The 17,187-nt window shown below is 32.6% G+C and overlaps 1 protein-coding gene across 2 annotated transcripts; it reads right to left on the bottom strand.

The window, feature by feature from the left end:
• Window positions 1-431: 431 nt before the first annotated feature.
• LOC107639524 (protein LATERAL BRANCHING OXIDOREDUCTASE 1) lies at window positions 432-14,324 on the bottom strand. Of its 2 annotated transcripts, XM_016343059.3 has the most exons (5): window positions 14,255-14,324; window positions 13,936-14,141; window positions 12,877-13,124; window positions 7,912-8,236; window positions 432-863 (listed from the first exon to the last, which is right to left on the bottom strand). In XM_016343059.3, exons 2-5 carry the CDS (start codon window positions 14,122-14,124, stop codon window positions 618-620), a joined length of 1,008 nt encoding a protein of 335 aa, XP_016198545.1. In that variant the 5' UTR covers window positions 14,125-14,141; window positions 14,255-14,324; the 3' UTR covers window positions 432-617. The 2 variants fall into 2 exon arrangements, with proteins under 2 accessions (XP_016198545.1, XP_016198544.1); XM_016343058.3 differs by having other exon boundaries at window positions 13,936-14,324.
• Window positions 14,325-17,187: the final 2,863 nt, after the last annotated feature.

Raw genomic sequence — 17,187 nt, 5'->3', positions numbered from 1 at the left:
GCGGTTTGAAACGCCACAATCAACAAAGCTGCCACAAAAACCATTAGCATTATGGCATGAGTTGGCGCTGCTGTAATTAACAAATATAACGGCAGTTTTTTTGACCCTCCATAAAATTAGTGCCATTTTTACCAATATTTTTTGTAGTGCATGTTATATCGGTATATAAAAAAAGTACATTGATGCATTAGAAAATCTTCCTATAATATGTTATTAGTAATTTAGTATTGAGCAATACTACATGTTCAAAGTTTGCATCCATATTTATAATAATTTTATACATAAAAATATATATTATCAAAATTTATACACATAAATTAATATATTTTGTATTTATATTTTTAAAATTTATATATATAAATTAATAAAAATTATTTATTAAAAACAATTAGTATTTATACTAATTAAATAATAATAAAAAATATTAAAAATTACTGATCCAAAAATTTTTCATTAGCTATTTCAACTTAGAAGGGCTTGTTCAAACACACACTCACATATCCTTGGTCAAAAACAAAATCAATTATTCAAACAACATGGAAAAACAGCTTTAAAAAAAAAACACAACGTAGAACTGTCTATTTCTTGTACATATTACTATTTCACTTTACTCTTATTCATTTAATTCTTGCGACATCAGTGTGTGCTTTGCCTTCCATTTTTCTTTGTAAGGATTGTCTAAGATATTCTCCAAATATGACTTTCTTGTACAACTTGGGATTTTCAGCATCTACCATATGATCAAGAGGCTCAACCTCCACATCATCCCATGGGGAGATAAATGTTGCATATGAAATCCTTTCTCTATTCTTATTTGTCACTACTCTGTGTTCAATGCTCTTGTATTTCCCATTACTCCATATCTGTTACAGAAAAATAAAAGTAATTTATATATTATTAACATTGCATGCAGCACCAATTTGATTTGGAGAACTATAGCGAGAAGGTGACTAGTGACTACGTAGACTTGTTTGGTAGTTGAGACAGGTATTAAAGGCCAATAAGTTTTTTTTTCCAAAACAAAACATTATAAATATTTTTTTGGTTGGCTCAAAAAGTAAAACTAATGGAGGCAGAACACTAACACAATTTTTTTTGTCCAATATCCAAGATTTAAAATGACTATAAACAATTTCTTTTTTCCATCTTCGTCTTTGTTGCCGTGTGCACGATTTCTATATTTATATCCAAAAGAAACTTTTAAATTTTAAATAAAAGAAAGTTATTCAACTTGTTTTCCTTTCAAATTTACAATTTCAAAATTTCTTGCAAACGTAAATGGCCGCAGCTCAACTGCAGCCACAATTGCATTTTAAAACCGTGATTGTGATGCTACCATGCATTTTTTTTTTATGCTTCCAAACTTTTTAATTATTCTAAGAATTATGTCCTCCATATATATTGGTTTAATAAATTAGAAATGTTGAATCTCTTATCTAATTATTGAAGTGCCATCCTTGTTGTCATATTCAGCTTGATAAAAAGTACAATGTACAAGGGGTATATATAGGTACTAGAAGGATTAAATTAATAAAAGCATAAAATCCTACCATTAATATACAGATATACTATATAAATATAAACGATACTAACTGATCTAAATTGATTCTAATGATTCTCTAACATCCCCCCCTCAAACTCAAGTGGGAGCTAAGAATACCATATTGAGTTTGGATAGCAAAGTCCGGAAACGAGTCGGGTGATGAGCTTTCGTGAAGATATCAGCAATCTGATCCAGTGTCCCAACAGCAATGAGACGAACAACAGCAATAAGGATACATTGCCGAACAAAGTGACAATCAATCCCAATGTGTTTGGTGCGTTCATGAAATACATCATTATGGGCAATCTGAATAGCATTACGGTTGTCACAAAAAACATCAGTAGGGGACGACTGAGGAGCACCCAAATCTTCGAGAAGCCAACGAATCGAGATAACCTCAGCCATGGTGTCAGCGAGGGCACGGTACTCAGCTTATGTGCTTGATCGAGCAGTGAACATTTGCTTCTTAACACGCCAAGAAATGAGAGCGTCGCCAAGAAACAAACAGTAACCAATAGTAGAACGACGATCAGTGGGATCACCGGCCCAATCAGCATCAGAGTATGCTTGAAGAGACAAAGAGGAATGGGCAGAAAAATAAAGGCCATGAAATAGAGTGCCTTTGATGTAGCGAAGAATGCGAAGAACTGCCGCATAGTGAGTAGTACGAGGAGCTGACAAGAACTGGCTAAGTACATGAACTGGATAAGCGATGTCTGGTCGGGTGACAGTTAAGTAGACGAGACCTCTAACTAACTGTTGATAGAGAGTCGGATTATCCAAAACAGTGCCATCCATAGGGGTAAATCAAACATTAGGCTCAAGGGGGTAGATTCAGTGCGACTATCTGTAATCCCAGCGCGAGCAAGAAGATCTGAAGCATACTTAGCCTGAGAGAGATAGATGTCATCATCTGTGGAGATGACCTCGAGACCAAGAAAATAGCTGAGAGAACCAAGATCTTTCATCTCAAAAGTATGGTGAAGCGAGGCTTTGAGATCAGAGATACCATCAACATCATCTCCAGTAATGATCATGTCATCAACATACAAAAGCAGAAGAACAATTCCACGTGAACTTTTACGAATAAAAAGCACATTCTCATGAGGACTACACGTGAAACCGATATTGCAGATGGTGGTGCTGAACTTGTCAAACCATTCACGAGGAGCTTGCTTAAGACCATAAAGTGCCTTGCGAAGAAGACAGACTTTGTTAGAAGGACAAGGATAACCTGGAGGTGGTTTCATATAGACCTTCTTTCTTAAATATTCATTAAGAGATGCATTCTTCACGTCCATCTGACTGAGTGGCCATTTTTTGACCGCAGCAATGGCAAGAAGTGCTCTAACAGATGTGAGACGAGCAACAGGAGCAAAAGTCTCTTAATAGTCAATACCATACTCTTGCGTACGACCTTGAGCAACCAAGCGTGCCTTATAGCGGTCAATAGAGCCATCAAAGCGAGTCTTGATCTTGTATACCCATCTACTACCCACAACTTCTTGATTAGAAGGAGGATCAACCAAATCCCAAGTGTGTGCTTTTTCAAGTGCCTGTATTTCTTCCTGTATTGCTTGTTGTCAATTTGGATTTATGGAGGCTTCTCTGAATGACTTAGGTTCATGTTGGTGAAGAATAGTAGAAAATCAATGATAATCAAGAAGATGAGGAGGTGGATTTCTTACCCGAGAAGAACGAGTGGGAGGAGGAGGCATGACGGTAGGAGCGGGATCGCCGTCCAGTCTGGAATCATCGGGAGATGGAGAAGGCGGAAGAGCAGGAGGCTATAGAGGATGACCCGAGATAGAACCTTCAGAATCATCACTAGAAAAAAGGTCAACATTGGGGTTAGTGAAGAAAGGTGATTGAGTGGGAGGAATGGACTCAAAGGAGGAAAATCGAGAAAACATGTGATGCTCACAGAAGACAACATGACGAGATATACGAATACATTTAGAGAGAGGTTTCCAACAATGATAACCCTTGTGTTCAATGCCATAACCAAGAAAACAACACATGCGAGCACGAGGTTCAAGTTTACTCTACTCATGAGGCTGAAGAAGAACAAAACAGACACAACCGAAAACTCGAAGAGAACTGTAATCTGGAGAGGTATGATAAAGATGCTCAAAGGAAGTAACATTACCAAGAACAGAATAAGGAAGTCTATTGATAACATAAATAGCAGTAAGAACAGCTTCACCCCAAGTACGCTCAGAGCACGAAGAAGAAAGAAGCATTACACGAACACAGTCAAGAATGTGACGGTGTTTACGTTCAGCTCGGCCATTTTGTTGAGAAGTATCAGGGCAGAAAAACTCAGACAAAGTACCCTGTTCTGCAAGAAAGGCTAAAAGTTTGGAATCACAATATTCCATAGCATTATCACGTCAAAAAACTTTAATGACTTTGGAAAACTGAGTTTTAATCATAGTGACAAAGTTAATATAGATCTGAGGTAAATCATGGCGATTAGTCATCAAATAAACTCAAGTAAAGCGTGAATAATCATCAATAAAAATGACAAAGTATCTATCTCCTCCCATGGAAGCGGTGGGAGCGGGGCCCCAAACATCAGAGTGGATAAGATCAAAAGGAGAACAAGCAAGAGAGGAATTAATATGAAATGATAAAGCAGGTTGTTTGGCAGTTTGACAAGAAATGCAATCAAAAGACTCAGTAGGAACCTGACCCAATACATCTTGAGATACAAGAGGATGCAATTTTCCTAAGGAGCTGTGGGCAAGACGTTGATGCCATAAGTGAAGGGTAAATGGAGAAGAAGCAGCACAGAGATTTGGCACAAGAGGAATATGAAGATTTTCGAGTTCAAACAACCTTCCGCCTTACATCCAGTCCCGATGATTTGTCCCGTCCGGCGATCCTGTACACGACAACTAGCAATGGAAAAATTAACATCAAAATCCAGACCAACAAGTTGTCCAACAGAAATAAGATTAAAGTTCAGGTTGGGAATATAATAAGCATCAGAAAGATTAAGAGTTGACTGAGAGATAGAACCCTTGTGTGTTGCGCGCAAGAGGAAACCATTAGCAGTATTAACAAAAGGTGCATTTATAGTGGTAGACAGAGACGAGAAAAGATCACGCAGCGGAGACATGTGATTAAAGCAACCCGAGTCAAAATACCAATTAGAATTATATGGAGGAGTCGAAAAAGCATCAGGAGTATTACTGGAAGGCGAGAGAAGATGCTTAAGAAGAGATGCAATAGAAGGCAGGTCGAGAGAAGCAGATGTGGTAGATTCAGTACCAGAGATAGCAGAAGCAGAAGCATGCTTGGAGAAGTTGGGATGAGAATGATGCTCAAGGGGACTAGGACGTGGTGGGCGAGTAGGACAGGTAGTAATAAAATATCACGACAGCTTGCAGTGATGGCAGAATACTTGTGGACAATTGTAGATGATGTGACCTTTTTGTTGATATTTGTGACATGTAACAAAAGGACAGTCTGAGAAGAAGTGCACAGAACGATTACAGTTTTGACAGAATTTACCCTGTCTGCCTCTGGTAGCAAAAACATCAAATTTTTCCATAATAGTAGACAAAAAAGATCAAAGAGAGGAGAGAAAATGGTGGTTTCGGAGCAGAAAATGACAAAACAGACAGCAAAATCGAAAAGAGCTCACCAAAAATTCTTAGAGAGGGCCCCACTGTCTGACACATCACCTGCCATGTCAGATTCCACATCAACAGGGAAAGTGACACGTGGCGACGTCTGAGTGGAGAAGAGAAGCCTCGTCAACGCTGAGTCAGCAGGTGTGGTGCGCGGGTCGCGAAGCGGTTCGGTTCGGGTCAGGCGTGGGTTGCTGGAGGCGCTGATTCCACAACACGTGGCACGCGCTGGACGGGTGGATCGTTGCTGAAGATCGAACGGTGCTGGGTGGGCAAGCAAAGGCGCGACACGTGGGAGCCGCTGAACCGTTGATCAGATGCGCAATCCAACGGTTTGAAATGAATCTGGAGAGGAGAAGAAGCTGGTGACGGCAGTGACTTCCAGCGGCACGTGGCGGCGCATGTGGAGGCTTCCGGCGATGTTTCGGGACTCGTTGAACTTGTGACGACGAGACGAAGACGATGGTGTGGGTAGTGACGAACCAAAGCGTCAAAAAGAAACGAAAAATCAAGGACAAAGAAGACTGCTGGAAGAAAAAACAAAAGGACTATGGACCAATTGTTGCTGAATAAAAATATAACCTAAGCTCTTGATACCATGTTATAAACAAGAGAGTAATCTAAAATATTGTATTATTCAGCTTGATGAAAAGTACAATGTACAAGGGGTATATATAGGTGCTAGAAGGATCAAAGTAATAAAAGTATAGAATCCTACAATTAATATACAAATATGCTATATAAATATAAATGATACTAACTGATCTAAATTGATTCTAATAATTCTCTAATGATTCTAATGTTCTCCTATATTCAAATAATTCACATTTATGATGTAAATCCATATATACACTTTATTAAAAATAAATATGAAGATTAAATAAAAATATTTATTAAAATAACTTTATTTATTAAAAAAATATTGTTAAAATTTTAGTACTTGTCTTTAGAAATTTCAATCTCTTGTATCTCCACTTCGTAGAGATACTAAATAGACTGAAATTTTATATTTTGAGATTGAAATTTTAATTTCATTCAACTATAAGAAAAATATTAAATACCGTCAGATTTAGCGTTGGACGATAGTGGCGAGTTTTCCGTCGAATTTGATTATAAATTCGTAACCCTAAAATATTATCATCGGACTCTTGAGATTACAAAACAGTGCTGGATAGTTGGGCTAGAGGCTCATTGAAAAAGCAAACAATAAAACAAGCTTGCACATTGATAGAGAAGTTGGCAGCATGCATCAAAATGAGAATTGATATGAAGATGAGGGATTCATGCATTAACATAAATGGCACTGAGGTGTGTCGTGAAGCCCCTCAAGCTTCCCAAACCCCCAACCTAGGAGAAGCAAGGTGAAGCTAGTGACGATAAATGGCCGCTTGTTGGTACGCAATCCAACCATGGTTAGTCACTCTTAGTTTTCTTCCTTTGATTTTTTTAGTCCATGCATCATTCATCTCCCCTTTCTCCTTCCCGTCGACGGTAATATTTGGAAAGAAAAAAAAAATTATGGCACGCTCACTATCGTCGAATTTATCGACATGTAAATATGACAGTAATCTTGTTTAGTGAAACGTTGCGTTTTGGACATACAGAAAACGTTACCATCGATTTTTTTCGATGGTAATCGTGCCCTAAAAGAAAGCGTGAACCGTCGTGTCCATCATCACCCTTTCTCTCTCATTACCACCTCCACCTCCGTTCTCTACCCCCTTTCATTGCCGCCATCGCCGCTCCATCGTTCTCGGCAAGCCAGAACCTCTGCCACCAGCCGCGCTCAACGCTCCACGTGAATTTAGGAAAGCAGAACTTCCACCACAAGCCACGCCTCCACCACCGCGATGTCCGCTGCTCTCTCCACCGAGGCGCACTCTAGCGAGCCACCTCCACCGCCGCAACCTCCACCTCCACCTCCATCGTTGCTCCACTCTTCTTGCTCTGAAGTTGGTTTTGGGCTTTTGTTAATTTTTTTATTAATATTCTCTATTTTAAATTCATTATGATTTAATTAGATTTTAATTTTTCGTTATTAATTTAATTTAGTTAAAATATTTTTTGCTGTTAGGTTAATTTAGAATAATATTAGAAAATTTTTTATTAGGATTTCTCTTAGTTCATAGTTAATTAAGCATGCTATTATGATTCTTGAGTTTATAATTTGAATTTGTTTAGGATTTATTGACTGATATTTTAATGAATACTGTAATATAATGCTGAATTTTGTGGGATTCATAATAGATCAATTAACTCAATATTTCAAACCATCATTTTGTAGTTTTAAATATTAGTTTTACCATTCAATCAAATTTTTAACATCACTTTTTAATCAACACCATATAATTTAATCATATATGGGTTGCATTTTTTCCCCCAAATTTCACAGGTATTATAATAATTTGTTCTAATTTTTCTTACATATACTTTTAGTATAAAAGTTGATTTAGTTGAGTTTTTCATACTCACAGTTATAATTTATTTTTTTCTATAAACATATATATAAAATTCAGACATGTTTCCACTTATTTTCTCTATTTGATTAGTCTGTTTTGATCTCTTTTATCTTTTTCACTTCTATTGCAATTTGAGTGCTTATAAAATTTGAATGCTTATTTTCAATTTATTTCTAATCACCAAACACAATATTGAGTGTCTATTCCTCAATATCAATTTCAGTGGGTGGAAAGAAACGCTTACTAACAAAAGATATGTCAAGGTATGTACCTCTAAGATATCTCCAACATTGACAACTAGAGCATCTGATTTTGGAACGACAGGTACCCATCCTCCCTTGTGTCGAATTTCTAAGCCGCAAACATCATCATTTTGCAGAAGCAATGTTATGGTGCCTGAATCAGAGTGTGGACTCACACCCAATACATTTTCTGGTGTGATACAAGGAGGGTAATAGTTCATACGTAAGCCTTGAATTATTTCTTTGTGTAGTTCATGAAGAACATGATTCTCCATCCCCATAATCGCAGACAAAGTACTCAGCAGTTCTCGACTCACTCTATTAACTTCCCTTGAATATGCCTCTATTATCTCACTGCAATGGTTCATGAAGAAGTTATATATGATGATGAAGATATAGAAATGTGTTGATAAAGTAATTGCTAAACATCTAAGACAACTTAATCTTTATAGATCATCAATTTTTGTAATTTAAATTTAATCAAGATATATGATGTCTTGTCATCTTTAATGATTTTTATATATATGCTTTTTTATTATTTAAATTAAAGTTTTTCTATGTTTTAATAAAATTTTTATAACTAATCATAAATTTAAAGTTGTTTTAGAATTATTGTGGATTCAAGTTATATTTTTAAAAAAATTTACAACTAAAGAGTAATTTGTAAATACTGTCAATTCTAACCTCTTTATATTCAAGTGATTATAATTTAAGTTAAAAAAATCCAAATGAGCCAGTTCTAGTGGCATTAGAAAGTTGATATCGAGAGCTTTAGAATAATATGCATATGTCTACAGTAAACATTCTAAACCACACAAAACCATCATCTTTCTTGTCGCAAAAATCAGCGTCCAAAGTTGGCGTGCAACACCAACAAAGAACATTTAACACCCCAGAGTCCAAGAAAGTAGCATACAACGCCAGCAAAGGGCGTGTAATGCCCTCAAGGAAGAACTAAGTTGGCGTGCAATACCAAGAGTGGCGTGTAATACCTTCGAAACCCATAAGAAGATGCGTGCAAGGCTGGACTTCCAAGTTAAACGCCATGACCAACTCCAACTCTCAGGGACTTGTTTTGAATCAAAATTCTCTAAGAATTTTTGTGATTAGTGGTTGTCAACTCTTCTAGAAAAATTAGGTGTTAGTTTAATTTAAATTTGGATTTAAATAAAGTGTTATCTTTCTTTCTTTCAGAAAGCTAAAAATTAGTTTTAGGATAGATTTGAATTATTATTTTAGTTATCTTATCTTTCTAAAGATAAGAGATTAGATTTAATTTTTGAATTTGAATTCTAGATAGAACTTAGGATATAATAAGAGGTTCACAAGAAAGAGATATCTGGGGGAGGATCTTTGGATTCCAATAATCTAAGATCTCATACCTTCATCTTCTTCTTTTGCTTTAGTTTTCTTATTATCATGAGTAACTAAATCTCCATTGTTAAATGTTAGGAACTCTGTTTTATTTTCATGGATTATTAATGTAAGTGTTTTTTTTTTTTTTTTTTTGATTCATGTTTTTCTACTTTTTCAAGATTGAGTTTCGTTCTTCAATCATTAATGGTTAGAAGTATTGAAAATATTCTATTACTTTAAACTATTCTTTTGAATAAGTGACATTTAATGCAGCTAGGAATAGTTTTTTAAATATTGTATGGCTTAAAATCAAAACCGTTTTTAACTTCTCTTCTTAATTAGTTGACCAAGAAATTGACGTTTAATTAGGATTAGAGAAATTAGATTGTTAAGGAATTCGAATTTAATTATAAAAGATTTGCTATAAAAATATTTTTGGATGAGTCAAAGTAAGAAATACAAGTATTATTTTTTCTAAGAATTTAACATCTTCGAAAACCTTTAATATTCTCAATTCTTGATTTCTTTCTAAACCCTCTAAACCCTTTTCTCGCCCAATAATCTTAGCTGTTAAATTTTTATCCTATCTATTCTTTTTTTCGTCAAGATCCATAATCTTCTTGCCAAGTTTTAATTGATCTAATTAGAGATTAAATCAGACATTGCTTGCCTTAATCCGTTAATTCTCATGGAAACGATATTCACTCACTGTAATATTACTTGAACGATCTAATGTACTTGTCAGTATTCAAATTTATCATTCAATTTCTACTCATCAATACACTAAAAACCATATATTATATTCTTTCAATCTTTAGTTTTTTAAATATTTTTTATTCTAAACTATTCAAATTATAATTATCTTATGATTTAAGTATATATATATTATAGTTTTATATACTACTTTATTTTCACACACTCACGTCTTACTCCAAACAAAATTTTCACAAAGTAAACTACTATTTTGACCTTTTATTCAATTTCCAACAAAATGAATTTGAAAAAGAAAAAATAATCTCCAAATATTAACTTTATTTGACAAATTATACTAAATACGAAAATATATTCTTTAAAAAATTACACTTTCATCTCCTATTTTACGCCAAACAAAATTTCAGCAAAAATTAAATTACTATTTTAACTTTAGATTTAATTTTCAGGAAAATGACTTCAACAAAAAGAAAAAAATAACATCATGAACTTTTTTTTGGTTTTTAAATGACATCATGAACTAACTCCAAAGAATAATGTGTTTGGTAAAATGCACTAAACATACTGAAAGACATACCTAAAAAAAATTTCTAGGAATCAAATTGTAGCACTTTTTTTTGCAAGTACACTTACAAAAATAACATCTTTTTATTTAAATTTGATGACCTTTAATCAAGTGAAATTTTTTAACATTTTTTCTACTGAATGGTTGGAAATTCAGAGAAAACGAAAATTGAGAAGGGATTTAGAGATAGAATTTGGTTTAGTTTTTCTTTCTTGTTGTATCTATCTTTTAAATCATTATCTAAATATTTTCAAGAAAAGCTAAATCAAATGTATAAGTAATATGTTATTTATAAAAATAATAGTACATTTTGTCAGAAAAAAAATAATTTTAAGAAGATCACGATGCCATATAATTTAATTTTTTTTTGGAAATCATACTTTAAAAATAAAAATTTTTAAAGTAAAAACGGTTGTCTACTCAATTTTAAATACCTCATACATGTGCCTGAACTTAAAATATGAAGCTTTTATTAGAATATGATATTTTTGTAAGGGATAAGTACTTTTTTCGTCCCCAAGATCTAGGGTCAAAATCAATTTCGTCCCTAATCTTTTTTTTGTTATTAAAATCATCTTCAACGTTATAAAATCGTCCTTTTCTACATCGATTTTATTTTTTTGACCAAATTACCCTTCATTATTAATAAAAATAATTAAAAATAATATTAAAAATTAAAACAAACACCCCCCTCACCCCTCCCGTAACTCCCTCACCCCTCACCCCACTCCTGACTCCCGTAACTCCCTCACCCTCCCGTAACCCCTTCACCCCACTCCGTCACCCCTCTCCCGTCACCCCAACCCCAATTTCAACTTCAATTTTTCTTCTCGCTGCCGCCGCCGCCCTACTTATTCGTTTCTAGGGTTCGCCACCGCTGTCGCCGCCGCCGTTGCGTGGTCATCGGGAGGGGGACCCGCCGGCGCTGCTTCTTCTTCTGTGACTGCCTTTGCTTCTTCTTCTGTGATTGCCTCTGCTTCTTCTGCTTCTGCTTGAACTTCTGCTTCCGATTGAGTTTATGTTTCTTCTTCTGTGATTTTTTTATTTTTAATTTCTGTTGTTTTGCTGTTTTTGGATCTGAAAACTGAAATTGTAGTTGATGATTATTAAATTATTGTTTATTGAAATTGCTGTGATTATTGAAATTGTTATGCTTCTTCTGTCTCTAATTTTTTTGTTGATTTATTTTGTTTTGTGAATGTTGCTGTTAATTTGTTTTGTTTTGTTATGAGTAATGAATGGCTATGGTGGCAATGGTGATGGTGGTGCGGAAAGGGAGAGGGAGGAGGTGGAAGGAGATTGGAGAAGAGTGAGAAGAGGAAGGGGATTGGGAGAGAGTGAGAAGAGGAAGGGAAAGAGGGGGTGGGTGTCCTTCGGGAGTAGTAATTACCATGGTGAAGGTGAGAAGAAGAGGGTGATAGTAAAGAGTAGAAGGAAGGGGATTGGGGAAGGAGTGGGGGGAGAGACCGAAGAGATGCTCGGGAGTGGGTGGGGTGGGGTTTTGCTTTTTTTCTTTTTAATATTATTTTTATTAATAATGAAGGGTAATTTGGTAAAAAAAAAATAAAATTAAAGTGGAAAAAGACGATTTTATAACGTTTTATAACGTTAAGGATGATTTTAATAACAAAAAAAGGTCGGGGACGATTTTGATTTTGATTTTGACCCCAAACCTTGGGAACGAAAAAAGTATTTATTCCTTTTTGTAATGAGTTTTGTTAATCGGTACATTCGTTAAGGATATTAAAAAAAAAGTCTTTTTCTTAAAATGACAATAATAAAATTTTATTTCTTTTGTATCCTTAACAACGAATATTGTTGGCAAAAACTCTTTTATATTTATATTTTTATCTTTTATTTTTCCTGTTATAATTTTATAACAGTTACAGTATATATGCAGGTGGCTAACAAATTTTTTTTTGTCAACATGTAGTTAACATATTTTCTGTTAATTTGTATTCGATGTCTGGATAATATAGATATAGATTATATTGCTTCATGTAGGCGTGCATTTGTACAAAAGCGAATGAAATATAAAATAAAAATAATATGTTACAAATATTAAGTAAAAGTTGTTCAATTCTCTAAAATAGTAAAATTTTTTATTTTTGTAAATCACATGAGATGAAAATAAAAAGTACCTGAATGAAAAAATTAGAAAATGAAATAGAAACCAGGATATTAACTAATTAACTGTCATGCTAGATGTATATCTAAATTAATCACGAAAATCAATCATCAGCAAAAAATATATACTAAATTAAACTATATATGTATTTATATATATATATATATAACGACTGATTTTAGTGTGAAAATAGTATTTTTAATAATTAATTCTTAGGATGCATGGAATACCTACTTGAATCCCTTAGGAGTTTTTGGCCAACACTGAAGTCTCCTACACCGAGTTGGGTATATGAGCAAAAACATTAAATCTGACCAATCAAGTATCTGATCCTCAGAAACCACATAAGCATGTCCATAACCATGTACATCGTTTGGGGGCATTGCATACTTTTCCTTCTCCTCTATTGGAAGATCGAAAAATTTAGTTGTTGCTTCCTTCATTCTTTGCAGCACTTCCTTTTCGATTCCATGGTTTACTAGCTGCAGAAGTAATTGAATAATATAACCCTCAAAGAAATTTAATGTGTGCTTCGCAATAAGTGTGCACAACAATTTATCCTTACTATTTTATATGTCATATTTAAATTTATTAAATAATATAGATAAATTAAAAATAACTGATCGTGAAAGATTTATGAGCATATAATATAAGTGTATTATAGAGATATGCAAAAAATAAAGATAGAGTTATAGAATAGGCATTTTTTATTTCGTATAGAAAAATTGTCCCTATATTTATAATTAAATAACCTTTTTATCTTTTTTATAAGTGACATAATACCGCTTCTACAAAAATTTAAGTTAGTAAGAGAAAATAAATAAATAATTAATTTTTAACATGTTCTTTTATTTAATGACATCTTTTTGGATTTGCATGAATTTTTTGTATAAATTTCTTTTTAGCCTTATATTAAAATTATTTTTTTTTGAGATCAATAAAAATTAAATTCTAGAATATATATATATATATATATATATATATATATATATATAGAGAAATTTTGATATCATCTCTTATAATTATTTTTTTCAAAAACTTAAGTCAAAAGAAAAAAAACCTCTGTTATTTAAACCACTTTTTCCATGTAATATTTCTAACCATCTGTATCTCTATTTTAAAAACAGTACATCTAAACTTATAGCGATATATATTTGTATTACAAAATAAAAATATTAGGCAAATTCTCTTTGTTGGGATCTCATGATTTCTCAATCTTTATTAATATGAGATACGATTTTATGAGTTTGAAACATTATGATTGATGAAAACATAAGAGAGTTAGTTAATTACTTGAAAGAAGCCCCAGTCCTTGCATGCTTTGTCCAGTTTCAAAAGCTCCAGAGAGTTTCCAGAAGAGAGAAGTGCAAAATCAAGGACAGGGATTTGAGATGAAAGGTGAGTCAAATAGTTGACTTTCTCCATCTCTTCAGTGCTCCTTATGTATCTTTGTGGAACCTCCAAAGGGTTGTTCTTCACCATTTCTTGAACATTAGGCACTGCAATTGATGAACCAAATGTTAGGGGTTCCTCCATCTCATTATCTGGATTGAAACTCATTTTTGCTGTGCACAAATAGTGAAATAACTAGACTTTAATTTCAATCAAGCACCTGTAACTCTATTTCAAAAATGTATCATTTCATTAATTTACTCTTAGTCTCTTATTTAGGGTGTGAAACCTATATAGGACGAGTCTCTGACTCTCAGCTCAGTTTTCTTTTATATTCAAGAATTAGAGTTTGGACCTTTTGATTCGCAGAGACATTTAAGTTCTCGAAAATTTGAAAATATATTTAAGTCTCTGACATTTTCAAAACCTGGATATATCGATCTCTTATGTTCATTTAAGTCGGTCAAACTCAACGAAAAAATCAAATGTAACTCCCGTTGTACTGACCTGGTTGATAGAGATGCACACGATGAGAAAGCTTTTAAAATTGGACAAATTAGACTCAGAAATCGATATGCCTAGATAAAGATCAAAGACTTAAATGTATTTTTAAATGTTCAAAGACTTAAATGCCTGCAAACCAAAAAGTCAGGAATCAATTTATCCTTTCTTTTAAGAATTAAAAATAGATGCATATCGAAATTATGTATAAAATAATATTAGCATATTAAAAAGATTAAATCTTCAAATTGTCTTCCTTCATTTTTAAACGTGACAAATAATTGATATCTATCTTTTTAAACTTACAGATAGTTAAATTAGTTTTCAATTAGATAACATCGGTACAAACTAGTTGTTAATTAATATATTTTAATAAAATTATCTTTACATACATTTTTTTTAAAGAAAGAGCTTGATGTAAAAGAATTAAATTATTTGAAATGTTAAAGTTTAAGGAAATAATATATCTAATATTGAAAAAATTAAGCATCAATTGGTAATTTATTTCTATTGAGAAGTAATTTGTTCGACTAAAAAATAATAGACTGTTTTAGACATTCAGTATATTTTTTAAAAAAATAAAAAATAAAAAATACCTTTTAACAGTGAAAATTCATATTTGGTTAAATACTTTTAAAAATTAAAGAACAGCAAAAGATTCAGAAATGAGTGAGGTTCAAAAGTCAATTTCAGAATAGTAAAAAATTAGACATCATTTATTAATAAAAGGTAATTACGTCAACAAAATTAAAATATCAAAATTTGAATCAAAGAGGGAGACTAAAAAGATATCATTTGATCCATAACCTCTAGCTATCGAACCCATAGTATTTGTATTTCTAGGTTATGTCAAAATGCCGCCGGAGATTAAATAGATAAATAAAATGATGGAATCATGTGCTTTCAAATAAATAAAATTCTTCTATGTACCTAATAGGAATAAAGTATGCTACTATATAGATCTATCTATTTAGCTTTTCTCTCTGTTTTCTTCTTAGCCTTGTTGCAATTAATACTATATAGAATTTCGTTGAGATTCCCACACATTAAATACAAGTTGAGGTAGAATAAAACACTAGAATTGCAAATTCGTGGAAAGTCAACTTAACATGGATGAAGAGGAACTGAGGAAGGCGGCGAATTTGATGCAGAAAAATGTTATTATTTAGAGCAAATTATACCTACACCTTTTGAAATTTGGTAAAATGATTTTCAATATCTTAAAACTTTTTTTAAGAAACTGTAGTGCACCCGTTTTATATTTCAAATACACCTAACTCAAGACAATTTTTTTTTCTATCTCGTACATTTGATTTGTTATACATGCATCTTGTTTATAATTATTTATTATATGAATTTTAATTTAAAAGTGTGAATCTTTGGAAAAAACATAATAAAGTGTGAATTTTTGTGTGAAAAAAACATAATAAAGTTATATTTGTTACATATTATTGTTCTTGTTTTCATTCGATCATGTTGAGTTCATAAAGAAACTAACAAATTTGATATTAACAAACATATGATGGGCTTATGTAACTGGTCCAATTTCAGTAGGTCGGGTTGGATTTTCAGTTTGAATGAGCTAAACATGTTGAAAAAGGAACTAAATTTTTTTAAAAAATGTAAAAAAAAAAAGTTTTAACAATCACTTTGTTTAATCTGTTATTCTTTTGGATTAATAAGGCTCAATATATTTAATTCGATATTTAAAGAGATCTATTTTTTAAAGGTAAAAGCTAGTCTTTTAAAATAGCTAAATAGGTTGTTCCGATAAATTTAGCCTATTTTAATTGAATATAAATCTCGTTGTATAAAAAAGTTAAATTAGGATATATTCTAGTGTCATTTTCTATTCTAAGTTCTTTCTTATTTAGATTTATTAGCTAATATAATTGAAAGAGAAACAAAGAGCTTGAAGAGTAATGAACACTGAATTCTTTGATTCCAAGTGTGAAAAAAATACAATATTTACACCTATATCGATAACAAAATATAACAACTTTCTATATACAGGGCGCTAACTAACTTTATCCTAATAGAATTAAAAATCTAACGAACTAGGATTGATATTTACATCAATACTCTTAATAGTCATTCCCTCATATTTAGATGGAGTTCATCACCAACTCTAAGTTTGATTCTAAATTTTTTAAACAATTTAATTGAAAAGAATTTTGTTAGGATATCAGCTATTTGATTTTGGACTGTATATGTACAACATATAGTTGTTTTTGGTTTACCATGTCCCTAAGAAAATATAGTCTAATTCTAAATTTTTGCAACAACTATGAATGACAGGATTGGTAGCTAATTGACAAGCACTTAGATTGTTATAGTAGATTTTAGGTGGAATTTGTTAAGGAATCTGCAGTTCTTAAAGGAATTGTTTTATGAAAATGAGCTCGATTAACGTTAAAGCCAAGGCTCTATACGCAGCCTCTATGTTGCAATTGAGCTAAATTTGTTTGTGCCATTTATAAGAAATCAGATTAGGTCCTAAGTAGATAGAGTATCTAGTGATTAACTATCGATCATCTATGTCTCTACCCCAATTTGCTTCTGCAAATGCCAAAAGTCTAAAGTCAATACACTTGGTAGAAATTAAACATGATTCGTTGTACCTTTGAGATATCTAAGAACTTGTTTGATAGC

This window comes from Arachis ipaensis, chromosome B4 (genome assembly GCF_059453495.1).
Source record: "Arachis ipaensis isolate K30076 ecotype BB chromosome B4, ASM5945349v1, whole genome shotgun sequence".
Lineage (NCBI taxonomy): Eukaryota > Viridiplantae > Streptophyta > Magnoliopsida > Fabales > Fabaceae > Arachis > Arachis ipaensis.
Note: the sequence above shows the minus strand (reverse complement) of the source record. Positions and strands in the feature narration are given on the sequence as shown.